This window comes from Bufo gargarizans, chromosome 4 (assembly GCF_014858855.1).
Source record: "Bufo gargarizans isolate SCDJY-AF-19 chromosome 4, ASM1485885v1, whole genome shotgun sequence".
Lineage (NCBI taxonomy): Eukaryota > Metazoa > Chordata > Amphibia > Anura > Bufonidae > Bufo > Bufo gargarizans.
This window is the reverse complement of record NC_058083.1, coordinates 139,429,514-139,443,171: the sequence shown is the minus strand read 5'-3', so window position 1 is coordinate 139,443,171 and position 13,658 is coordinate 139,429,514. Positions and strand designations below refer to the sequence as shown.

The 13,658-nt window shown below is 42.1% G+C and overlaps 1 protein-coding gene across 1 annotated transcript in view; it reads left to right on the top strand.

Annotated features, from left to right (window-relative positions):
* The first annotated feature begins 332 nt into the window (after window positions 1-332).
* Window positions 333-13,658, top strand: part of LOC122935275 (putative coiled-coil domain-containing protein 195) — a 44,898-nt gene continuing 31,572 nt past the window's right edge. Inside the window, exons 1-2 of the mRNA XM_044291035.1 lie at window positions 333-582; window positions 10,114-10,351. Of these exons, the coding sequence (XP_044146970.1) occupies window positions 333-582; window positions 10,114-10,351 (488 nt within the window). The remainder of the gene's footprint in view (window positions 583-10,113; window positions 10,352-13,658) is intronic.

Below are 13,658 nucleotides of genomic sequence, written 5' to 3'. Positions count from 1 at the left end.
GGAGACCACAGAATACATACAGTCATATGCATGTAGCCTTAATCAGTCATGGAGACACAAATAAAGGCTCCTCTGACAGTTATAAACATAGTAAAGTTGCACGGAAAGCAAAAACCTCACCGGTTTAAATAATTAAAGGCCTCTTGTCTAAACGCTTAATCCAAGCTCACATCCTGGTGAAAGACGACCTAGAGCTCGGTGTAGGGACTGCCTGCTATTGTGACTGATCTTTAGTAAATAATGCTACAAGCAGAAGAAGTGCTGACTCTTTCCGCACCCTCCAGAGATACCACCATACTGGAGAGAAGGTGTCAAGGAAGGGGAGCCCTCTAATGGAGGGGGACACACACTTACTGAGGGAGATCAGAGAACTGCGTTCAGAGATCAAGAAGCTAGAGAAAGAGAACCAAGAACTCAGAGGAGAATTAAGTCAAGTTGGACACAATACGATATGTGACAAGGAACGAGAGCTGAGAACTGGCATTAGGTGTGACCAGGCACAAAAGGAAGAGGTGATGTGCAAAGGCCTGCTACGCAGAAATGTGTCCGTCCAATCCGCCGACCTTCTGCAAGAACAGACAGGTACTGTACTAAGCTTCTAGTTACCCCCTAGGGGATGAGCATACCCTGTGTTATCTCTGCTAGATACTGTACAGCAGGACACTACAGCCGATCTCATGGCTATTTCTATGACGGTGTTCAGATATTGCCATCAGTATATTATAGTTATAGGATAGTTGTTTTTTAGAGTAATGCAAAGTGAAAGAGAATTAGGACTATTCTCATTAAAGGGGTTTTCTCATAAGTTCGATATTGATGACTATGGGTTAGCGAATTGCCCTTCGTATCCAAGATCCAAAGTCGATTTATTCACCAACTTTGTTTTAAAACTGTACGGAGACCTGCACAGCATTAAAATGTATGCGCTGCGCGAAGGCAAACTTCATTAAGTCCAAAGTCTCACGAGACTTCGGTGAAGAACTTCGGCCTTCAATTCTACGACTTTTAAAACGGCAATCCGAAGTCGGAGAGACTTTGGACCTAATGAAGTTTGCGCAGCGCATACATTTTAATTCTGTACAGAGACCGGTCTCTTTACAGCATTAAAACGAAGTTGGGAAACAAATCGTCTTCAGATCTTGGATCCAAAGTGTGACTTGCTCACCCCTATTGATGACCTCAGGATAGGTCATCAATATCTGATTGTGGGGGTCCGACTTCCGGCACCCCCACTGATCAGATGTTTCAAGAAGCCACAGCGCTTGGGTAAATACTGCGGCCTCTTCCTAGACCAGTGAGGTCACGTTTGTTGGTCACATGACCTAGGTGCAGCTCAGTCCCATTCGAGTTTCACTGGAATACCCTTTAAACCTAAAATCTACTCCAGATACTGGCACATTCTGGACGGACGTTTTTGTATCTATAAGCTGGTCTAGTCAGCTTACTCTGCACCAACCATTTGGCATACATTATTACATTTAACCCTTCAGGACCTTTTCATGTTTTACCCCCTGCCTTCCCAGAGCCATAACTTTTAGTTTTCTATTCACATAACTGTATGAGGGCTTGTTTTTTTGCAGGACAAGTTGTGCTTGCATATGATGTAGTGGGAAGCTGGCAGCTGTGCCATAGTTTTATGGGTTTTGTTTTTACAGTCTTGTCTATGCGGTAAAACTGACCTGTTACCTTCATTCTCCAGGTCAGTATGATTACATTGATATCACATCTATATCGTTTTTCTTGTGTTTTAGCACAACTAAAAAACAATGGGGGAAAAAAATCAGTTTTTTCTTTGCATCGCTATATTCTGGCCTCCATAACTCTTTTATAGTTAGGTCTACTGAGATGTATGAGGGATAATTTTATCCTGTCAATCAAAGTGCAGAGGTTGTGACAGTTGCAGAGAGAGCAGAGCCTCTAGGAGTAACGTTAACGCCCCCATTGCTCCTAGAGGTTCATTTGCATATATTAAAACATCATTTTCTCAGCAATGCGGGCACATATGAACATAGGACCAACACAGATGCCCCCAGCTGCCAAGTGCACATGTAACAGGTCTACCAGTGCCATAGGTACAAATCTGCTGACTGATGCCCTTTAATAAGCATGGTGCAAAGCATCTACGGCAGTCTTTTACTGCAGATTGCCTGAGAATTCTGCTGCATTTTGATTAGTAAATCTCCCTCAATATTTGTTTAAACATATCAAATATCGCAAAGTACGTAGAGCAAAATGTGCAGCAGGCCGCCACCTGGGGCCCTAAATAATGGCTCGAGTACCCAGGTGTAGGAATGGCCGAGTGCTATAGGGTGCCTAAAATGTCCCTTAATGTTTTGTGAGTGTCACAGTGCTCCTACCTGGATACGACTGGAACCCCAGGAGTTGGCTCCGAAGCAGACAAATAGGGGTAGTAATTGAGGGATGAAAGAAATAACTTGAGTCCAGACCTTGTGATGAAGTTGAATTGCAGCTTTACTTTGATAAACTTTCATGCAAAACAATCGTCAAACTTGATCTTGCTCCCAGCAGGCTTTAGCATTAAAACGCTGGCTGGTGAACCAGGCACATTACATATAAACATAACAGTTGCAAAATAGGAAATGCACAGTGTTTGGACCTGAAATAAATACACATGATGACATGAGGTTAACCAATAAAGACAGTAGCGGGGTGCAAAGGTGGTAATGCCACTCTGGGGAGTTACACATGTAGTCTGAGCTCTTTTACTCTCTTCATCAGCATTCATAGCGTCATATCATCTATCTTCATTTATAAATCCTTATTACATACGTGTAATTGAAGGACATCATGAACTTGTCATGTACAAGCCTAGTCCCAGACATGACACATACCGGGACACGTGCAGCCCATACATTAGTTATCACTTCATACCCACAGGACAGAATTAAGTCGTTTCATGAATCTGTTTGAACTCCACTTCCATATCACTCTATTCTCCAGGCGAAAAGTGTTTAATGTATTAAAGATGATTTCTCTGTATTGGAAATATATTTTTATTATACGCACGCTGGATCACATGTATGTTAGAGAGAAATTCTGGAACGTAAATTGCACATAGAACAGACATAAGTACATTATGGTAATGTGAACTGATGAAAGCCTCTAACTCTAATATGAAGGTTTACCATTTAATGTCTTTTACCTCTTCAGTGCCAGAGGTTTCTGCTAATTGTCAGTTTCTGTCTTTTTTGGAGAGAAAATTGGTTGAACTTGAACCACCAAAAACACACATTTTCTGGCAGCACACATCATAGACATTGTAAAAGCACTATTCAATGTAAGGCTACTTTCACACTAGCGTTCGGGCGGATCCGTTCTGAACGGATCCGCTCATAATAATGCAGACGGAGGCTCCGTTCAGAACGGATCCGTCTGCATTAAAATGGCAAAAAAAAAGCTAAGTGTGAAAATAGCCTCGGACGGATCCGTCCAGACTTTCAATGTAAAGTCAATGGGGGACGGATCCGCTTGAAGATTGAGCCACATTGTGGCATCTTCAAACGGATCCGTCCCCATTGACTTACATTGTAAGTCTGGACGGATCCGCACGGATCCGCACACCTCCGCACGGCCAGGCGGACACCCGAACGCGGCAAGCAGCGTTCAGCTGTCCGCCTGTCCGTGCGGAGGCGAGCGGAGCGGAGGCTGAACGCCGCCAGACTGATGCAGTCTGAGCGGATCCGCTCCATTCAGACTGCATCAGGGCTGGACGGAGGCGTTCGGGTCCACTCGTGAGCCCCTTCAAACGGAGCTCACGAGCGGACCGACGAACGCTAGTGTGAAAGTAGCCTAATGTGTCACTTTTATGTTACATTGTATTATTAATTAAAATAATGACAAATCATATCAGTTAATATCTTGTAGACTTATTGTCAAAACTCTACCAAATCCAGAATTAAGTACATGGAATACATGTGTCTGAAAACACCACAAAACTACAAAATGTGGTACACAAATTACTAGGTGGTAACATGCAAATAGGGGATGAGCCACATGAACCCATGTATTTACTGGCAAAGGAAAACTGGGATCTTTATCAGCACTAGAGATCCCATATGCCATTGTCTTATTTATTAATTGCTGGCAGTCCGTGAGCCAGAAACTGTAGGCTTCGCCAGCTAGGGTCTGGCATACGTTACAGTAAATCAAGCAGGCTGTGTGAAGCCCCACCCCTTCCAATAAGCCACACCCCCTTTGTCGACATTAGAAAAGTGGTGAGAAGCTCCAAAAGTCACAAATTATAGAGTAAATTGAACAACTGGAATTATATTTATTGCTATCTAACTAGTGGCATTTACAGAACTTATTGCTATACTATGTGATACATTGCGATACTTTAGGACATCTATGCAATACATAAATACAGCATTCGATAGATATAACGAATGCATATAATTTATTAGGAGACCAAACTAACTTCATTATTGTTCTATATTCATCTCTACCGAATTACGGGCATTTATAGAACTTATTGCAATACTGTGTGATATACAGTAGTGCGATACTTAAAGGGGTATTCCCATCACAATGATCACTGTTTAATCTGTTAATGATGTGCCAGTGATCATTTTTGTAAATATATTGTATTGCCAAATTCCCACCCTTCTTTATAAAATTCTTTCCCTCCTACCTCATTGTTGTCATATTGCAGGCATGGCCAACCTGCGGCTCTCCAGCTGTTATAAAAACTACAACTCCCACCATGCCCTGCTGTAGGCTGCTAGCTGTAGGCAGTCTGGGCATGCTGGGAGTTGTAGTTTTGCAACAGCTGGAGAGCCTCAGGTTGGCCATCCCTGTCATATGGTATCCCATAGATACGGTCACTGCTCGCCTCCCGAATTTATGGGCCGCGCTTGCACTGAAGACACTTTATTTTCAAGCAGCTGGCCGCTCATTGCAGTCCTGAATGCGCAGGCTGCCGCACATGCGCAAGGCTTATTTCTTCAGTGCCCTTTATGCAGTGCGGCTCTGTATGAGACACAGCACTAAAGAAATAAGCTTTGCGCATGCGCGGCAGCGTGAGCTCTCAGGACTGCAATGAGCGGTCAGCTGGTTAAAAAAAAAAATCTTCTGCACAAGCGCGGCCCAGGGATTTGGGAGAGAAGCGGTGGCCATAGGAGACACATGAACGAGCACGCAAGGAGTGTGATGTCAGAAAGAGGTGTGGCAGGGCTTCACTCAAACTGCCTAAGCCCATCCAGCCTTAGAAGCAGGAAACCAGGAAGTGAACAGCAGAGCTGGCTGCAGGTGAGGATGAAATAGCAAGATGGGAAAACCCCTTTAAGGACATCAACGAATTTCAATGCGATACTCAAATACTAATTTGGACAGACTTAGCTAATGCATATAAGGAGACCTAAATAATCACATTACTGTTTTATAGACTTGTGTGAAACAACTGAAAATATGTCATATTCTAGGTTCTTCAAAGTAGCCACCTTTTGCTTTGATTACTGCTTTGCACACTCTTGGCATTCTCTTGATGAGCTTCAAGAGGTAGTCACCTGAAATGGTTTTCACTTCACAGGTGTGCCCTGTCAGGTTTAATAAGTGGGATTTCTTGCCTTATAAATGGGGTTGGGACCATCAGTTGCGTTGTGGAGAAGTCAGGTGGATACACAGCAAGTAAAGAAAAATGAGTGGCCTTCATTACTTTAAGAAATGAAGGTCAGTCAGTCCGAAAAATTGGGAAAACTTTGAAAGTGTCCCCAAGTGCAGTCACAAAAACCATCAAGCGCTACAAAGAAACTGGCTCACATGCGGACCGCCCCAGGAAAAGGAGACCAAGAGTCATCTCTGCTGCGGTGGATAAGTTCATCCGAGTCACCAGCCTCAGAAATCGCAGGTTAACAGCAGCTCAGATTAGAGACCAGGTCAATGCCACACAGAGTTCTAGCAGCAGACACATCTCTAGAACAACTGTTAAGAGGAGACTGTGTGAATCAGGCCTTCATGGTAGAATATCTGCTAGGAAACCACTGCTAAGGACAGGCAACAAGCAGAAGAGACTTGTTTGGGCTAAAGAACACCAGGAATGGACATTAGACCAGTGGAAATCTGTGCTTTGGTCTGATGAGTCCAAATTTGAGATCTTTGGTTCCAACCACCGTGTCTTTGTGCGACGCAGAAAAGGTGAACGGATGGACTCTACATGCCTGGTTTCCACCGTGAAGCATGGAGGAGGAGGTGTGATGGCGTGGGGGTGCTTTGCTGGTGACACTGTTGGGGATTTATTCAAAATTGAAGGCATACTGAACCAGCATGGCTACCACAGCATCTTGCAGCAGCATGCTATTCCATCCGGTTTGCGTTTAGTTGGACCATCACTTATTTTTTAACAGGACAATGACCCCAAACACACCTCCAGGCTGTGTAAGGGCTATTTGACCATGAAGGAGAGTGATGGGGTGCTGCGCCAGATGACCTGGCCTCCACAGTCACCGGACCTGAACCCAATCGAGATGGTTTGGGGTGAGCTGGACCGCAGAGTGAAGGCAAAAGGGCCAACAAGTGCTAAGCATCTCTGGGAACTCCTTCAAGACTGTTGGAAGACCATTTCAGGTGACTACCTCTTGAAACTCATCAAGAGAATGCCAAGAGTGTGCAAAGCAGTAATCAAAGCAAAAGGTGTCTACTTTGAAGAACCTAGAATATGACATATTTTCAGTTGTTTCACACTTTTTTTTGTTATGTATATAATTTAACATGTGTTAATTCATAGTTTTGATGCCTTCAGTGCGAATATACAATTTTCATAGTCATGAAAATAAAGAAAACTCTTTGAATGAGAAGGTGTGTCCAAACTTTTGGTCTGTACTGTATGTGGAAGTCAATGAAGGGAGAGAGATTCAGCCAGGTATAATCCAATGTAAGGAATACACAGGACTCATTATAGTAAAAAAAATTGGCTACTAAATTACTCTGTCAAGCCAAATTCCTAGATTCGTCTATATTTGCAAAATATGATAACAGAATATACAGGGGATTAAACAGGCTGAACTAAACCTCTCAAATATTGTTAACTTGAAATATGTGCATTTTAGACATTTGAAGATACGCGTGTATACTAGGACATCTCTATTTATAGTATCCTATTTTTATTTTTCATTTTTTATTCTCTATTAGTAACATTATATTTTAAAAAAAATTCAAATAAAGTCCTATATTTTAATTCTCATAGTGGTTCTAAATGGTGAGTGCCTATTATTTCTTTATAAGCTAAATATGGTAAATGATTTGTGACTTTTTTACACCACAATAGTGGTATAAACACTTTAGTAAATGCTCCAATGCAATAAGTACCACATCTCAGTGCTGCTTAGCTTTAAGCCAAACAGTGAAGTCAGTAAAAACTGCAAATCTACCAGCCAACCCGAGACTTTGGCCAACAAAAAAAATCTAAACAAAATGATCTGGCCATATGCCACTATTGACTAGGATGATGAGACCCTCCCAACACAATTTCCACATCCCCAGCAGACTTTCAACGGGCCGCTACTCCCCAGGGCCCTTTAAAAGGAAAAAGAGTACTTGTTTTCGTGACGCCAGTTGCAGTGAAGCAACAAGGGCACAGGGCCCCTTTTTAGTGATGTAGTGGATGGTACCCAGGTGTAGGAATGCCAGAGTGGTGTACAGTGGCCTAAATGTCCCTTAATGTTGGTGCACGTGTCACGGTGCTCCTACCTGGATATGCTGGACCCTAGGAGTTGGCTCCAAAGCAATAAAAAGGGGGTTGTTGATGAAGGGAATGAATAATAAATTGAGTCCAGACCTTGCGGTGAAGTTGATAACAGCTTTACTTTGCATAAACGTTTCTCTAAACAGACTCAGGCTTTATCTTGGCTCCCAGCAGGCTTTAGCATGTAAAATGGCAGGCAAACTCATCTCTGCTACATCTGGTGCTCTCTGGCTCTGCTGTGCTGACAGGCCTAAATAGAGTCTCTGCTTCTGCAGGATGCTGCAAATTCTCTCTTGTAGTCTGACTCTAGGTTAGTCCATTGAACTATATTTCCTAGCTTTAGAGGCTCCAAGCTTCTGCCTCCACATCCAGCTGAGCTGAAGGTGCTCCAGCTGGCCTGGGCAAGGCATGTCCAACGGGGACGTTCACCTGCTTCCTTCCCCTAGCAGGGGTTAAGCTGAACTGACTCCTCACTAACTAGTCTTCTCCCTTCCCTAGATAGAGGGTTAGAATGGGAAGAAGGGTTCCATTCTCCATAAGTGTAACTTTGCCATACTTGCTGCCACCCTTTGGTGAACCAGGCACATTACACTTTAACATAACAGTTGCGAAATAGGACTTTTTATGGACTTGTGCCCAGAACTGAACTGCGTATTCCAGTAGAGGCCACACCAACGCTTTGTATGGTGGCAATATTACATCCCGGTCCTGCGAGTCCATACCTGTTTTAATACAGGACAAAATTCTCACTGCCATTGTATGCTGTTATTTAGTCTATGATCCACTAATAATCTACTTATGGTTGATTAAGAGTATAAAATCCTTCCTAGGTGTCAGAGTCCATGCCCTGGAGAAGTCAAATAAAATACAAAACTCGAGCCAGTATCATGCAGCCCGTGCAAGCCTTTTTAGGACTCCATAAAGCGCTGGGCACAAAATAGAACAAAATAGGCAAAAGTACTATTTGCAATGATCTGTCCCAAATTCTTTTCATACTGCCTTCCAATACACCTACATCTGTTAATTTGTACACCTACCAGACAATAAGTCAGTGGGGAGCGTGTGATATTGAGGACACTCTCTGGATGCTCAATAAGGCCAAATAAAAAAAAGATTTTTAGCCCAAATCAGTAAAATGCAATCATAAAAAAAATGATGTCCAAAGGTGTTGATAGGCTTTAAAATGCTCTTAAAAAAAAAGAGAAAATGATTGCCGACACCCATAACTTTTAAATTTTTTGCCAACTGAGCTGTATAGGGGCTCATTTTTTTGCCGGGCAAGTTGTAGTTTTTTTTAATACCACTATAGGATACATGGAATCTTTTAATAGTTATAATTACATTTTTTGGAGAAATGAGGTAACCAAAAAACGACAGCGCTGGCATAGGGGTTTTTGTTTTTACACTTTTTCAGTAGTATAGTAAAGAGTAAAAAAAACTGAGTAGTCTGCTTTCTCTGTATTTTCACAAGTCCATTTACACTAGGTAATAGCTATCTCATAAGGTTCCATGTTACAACATACTGTAGCATATTCTAGATGTTATGCTATAAACGTGTGCCCTTGAAGACCCTGAGTACTTAAACTGTATTACCCAACCTTACATGTTGTATCTTAAGTTCTAGACCATAGCGTCCATTTAAGAAAATGATTCTTCCTGTTTTATAGGATCTGAGAAACTGAAAAAAATGAAAGGTAATCACCAGTCATAATCTAAGAACAGTAAATTGCTGTAGTAAACTTAGAGAAAAGAAATTTAAGGTTCATGAAATTGCATACCACATGCTAATAATGGCTCATGTGGTGTTTTAGAAGCAGCATTTCTATCCACGAGCCATTTGATAAATCAGCATGAATATGACATGAAATATAAGGCTGTTTTCACACTTGCGTTGTGGCAGAAGATCTCTGTACCGGAATTAAACGGATCCGTTTTGGTTTTGCACATCAGGACACATCCAATCCGTTAGGATGCGGTTGTGTAAAATCAAAACTAAATACATTGAAAGTCAATGGGTAACGGATCCAGTTTTTTAGACTCCTAAAAAAAACTGATCAGTCACCATTGACTTACATTGTTTTTAGTGCCGGATTCGTTTTTTTCCGTTTTTATGACTGGACTTAAAACCACAGCTTGCAGCAGTTATGTGTCTGGTCACAAAATGGAATTCTGCCAGAAGAGAAGACATCCTGATGTATCCTGAACAGATCTCTTTCCATTCAGAATGCATGAGGTACAAACGGAAACATATATTTCGAGTATTGAGATTCTCTGCTGGATTCTAATACCGGAAAACAACAACGCAAGTGTGAAAGTAGCCTAAATGCTTTATACTATGCAAAATAAACCCATAGTAGACCTGTGCAAGCTGGTGATAAAGATTAATACCCCAAACAATTCTGTTTTCCTTTCAGGCACTGCAATGACTGTCCGTCGGTATTCTATGTCCTCTCTCCATTCAAGCTCTGAACACTGTAAGCACAGTGAACACCTGAAAAGACGTTCAAGTAGTGAAACACTACCAGGACCAAACCAGAACCAAAAGTCTGACACTGATCTTCAGTTAGCCAAAGATGAGGAAACTGCTGCTGAAATGCTGGTTGTGAATATCCCCAAGACGAGATCATTCCAGCAATATATGCACAAGTGCAGGTACTAGTTCCAGTGCGGTGACCAATTGCATGTATCAGCATTAAAGGGGTTGTCTAACCCCAGAAGAAAATAGAGAGCAATGTGAAACTATGTAAAATAAATAAAATAAAAAACACTCAACTTTTGAAAGCCCCTCTGTTCCAGTGCCAAGACTTCTACTCTTGCTGCTTCTAGTCCTTGGTGGACCAGAAATGTTAATATCCGCTCAGTGGTGAGGTGCCCCTGAATGGCACATGACTGCGGAGCCTTTGTGGAAGGGCTTTCAAAAAGTAAGTGGGGTTTTACTTTGTTTAACACAAATTTGTGGCACTCATATTTGAGGGTGTCAGACGACCTCTTAAAGGGAACCTGTCATGTGGATATTTGATTATAATCTAACTAATTATATACAATCATGAACTACTAAAAAGTGCCTTAGATGTATTCACTTACTGGTGTGACAGATGGTTACCTCATAATATACACACAAAGATGCCGCGTGCTGCATGCTAATGAGCTGATTTGAGTCCATCGTGATGTCATTGAGTCCAGCGTATATTTAATTCAGAGCTGTAGCCACTCCCCTGCCCACCTGCTGCTGATTCATATGGAAAATAACTGTCATTCAGCAGCAGGTAGGCGGAGAGAGTCAGGAGCTCATGAATATTCATGACTCATCATTATCAGCTGGAGCTTTTCAATACAGGATGTTGGCAGATTGACTGTGTCAATTAAAGAAAGTGACCCAGCATTGTGCTAAGAGAATCAGTCACTTATTTATGTTGCCCTTAGTTAGGACACCATAAAACTGGTGACAGGTTCCCTTTAAGTCTTATTGGAATTTTTGACATAAGAACAATTGTGGTAACAAAGCAGATCACAAGAGTATCGTTACAAGGGTTTTATTGCCACACAAGCATGGTATATACTATGAGTAACAAGCATAATTAACCCGCACACAGAATAGGACTAAGCTATTTCATGAGAAATACCTAAGATTAGTCTTTGAAAAACCCAGGCATTGTATTGGTAGGTGACACATATTGTATATATGGTGCCCACTGAGAACTAAATCTCTGATATTTTGAGAGTTTCAGTAAAAAAATACGTTCCATAGAAAAGTTGTGTTGCAGGACCTCTAAAAACTCCTCTATAGTAAGACCCTGAGCAGATTTCCACATATAACTAGCCTGGCAGCAACCAGAATGTGACTAAATAGCATCCAATGTCTGAACGGGATATTACGCATTTTTTTAAAGAAAAAAGCCAAGGCCAGGTCAAGGGGAAGAGCGGATTGGCATAAACGGGAGGCAAACTTAATAATCCTGTGCCAAAAGAGGGACACTCTGGGACACGACCCCTACATTTGTAAAAGAGAGCCCTTACCACCGCAACCATGCCAGCAACACTCTGTGTAGGACAGGTCTGTTTTATGTATAGTAACAGGTGTCATATGCCATCTAAGAGTTATCTTTTCTTGCATGATCCCAAATTTCAACCCCCTTGGCGAAACATTTGGCAAAACATTTAGGCCATATAGTGGCCTCTTGCCAATCAGAAGCAAGGTAAGTCTGAGACCAATCCTGCTCCGACTTTTACATAAGAAACAGATTTCTGGAAGGACACTGTTGTGATGCTCATGGAGTACAACAAGGAAATCCCACAAAGTCCAGCTAGAGAATTAACCCTTCTATATAACAGTTACTTAAATATTTTACTTTATTAAATATCTCAATACATATACTGAATGTCCATGGTAGGTACCATTACATGTCTGGCTAGGTAGGTTTAGTCGTGGGCGGGGACAGTGTCCCTATTATGAACCCTGTACTAAACCCTTTGCCCAGGGACGGCCCCTAATGGTGGGGACTCCCTGTCCTCGAGCCTAAAACTAACAGCTCCTATGTAGCCCTCGCTGTTAGGGAAAGCCTATATAGTGAGGGACCTACATGGACAGCAAAACAAGACAAACATAAAATAAGTGCGCCATGTATACGGCCCTAGTGATATATGAACATCAGAAGGTACACGACGCACCAGACTAACTTATTAAGAAACACCCTGTGATAAGGATGTTTATGGTCACCCAGATATATGGACCAAACCATATATCTGGGTGACCATAAACATCCTTATCACAGGGTGTTTCTTAATAAGTTAGTCTGGTGCGTCGTGTACCTTCTGATGTTCATATATCACTAGGGCCGTATACATGGCACACTTATTTTATGTTTGTCTTGTTTTGCTGTCCATGTAGGTCCCTCACTATATAGGCTTTCCCTAACAGCGAGGGCTACATAGGAGCTGTTAGTTTTAGGCTCGAGGACAGGGAGTCCCCACCATTAGGGGCCGTCCCTGGGCAAAGGGTTTAGTACAGGGTTCATAATAGGGACACTGTCCCCGCCCACGACTAAACCTACCTAGCCAGACATGTAATGGTACCTACCATGGACATTCAGTATATGTATTGAGATATTTAATAAAGTAAAATATTTAAGTAACTGTTATATAGAAGGGTTAATTCTCTAGCTGGACTTTGTACTGTTTCATTGACCCATTCATTAATAAACCTATCCTCAATTGCTGGATGTTGTGTTCAACAAGGAAATCCCCCCTGTTTTACCCTCCCGGGAAGAAAGGAACCGTGCACATTCTATTGGTATCTTGGGCAACTGGGGCTTACCATTGAGTATGTGGCGAAGAATTAGGTATTTCTAAAAGTCCCTCTGGGGAGGGAGCAGCATGCCCAGAGGTCTGTAAACGTGGCCAGAATTCCATCATGAAAAAGGTCCCCAATAGTTATCATGCCACGGCGACTTCAATCATCCAGGTCAAAATCTGAGGAGAGGCAGGATAGATATAATAAGGTAAGTTGTGTGACTAGAGCAGAGGGGCTCTCCTTATGAGTGCGTCTAAGGTCTCTCCAAGCTTGGCAATGGTCTAATCTTCCTCTAAAACCCCCCACCAAGGTAGTGCTGAAGCATAACAAAGACGGCAGAGAGGTTGAAGGCTGCCATTTCTCCATCCCCACCCGTAAGTTGTCTAGATTGCCACCAGTTCCTCATTTGCTTGAAAATACAGGCTTTATGGTATTTCCTAACATCCGGAACTCCCATGCCTCCGCGCTCCAACGAGCAAGTCAATGTGCTAAAATTAACCCTAGGCTTTTTATATTGCTAAATAAAATCTAGCAGCAATTTTTGTGGTTTAATATAATAAACTGGGACATCGGAATAGCCACAGCTCTTAATACATATAAAATAACAGGCAACAGCGTCATCTTAATAACATACAACCCTTGCAAATACTTATATATAAAAAGACTTTA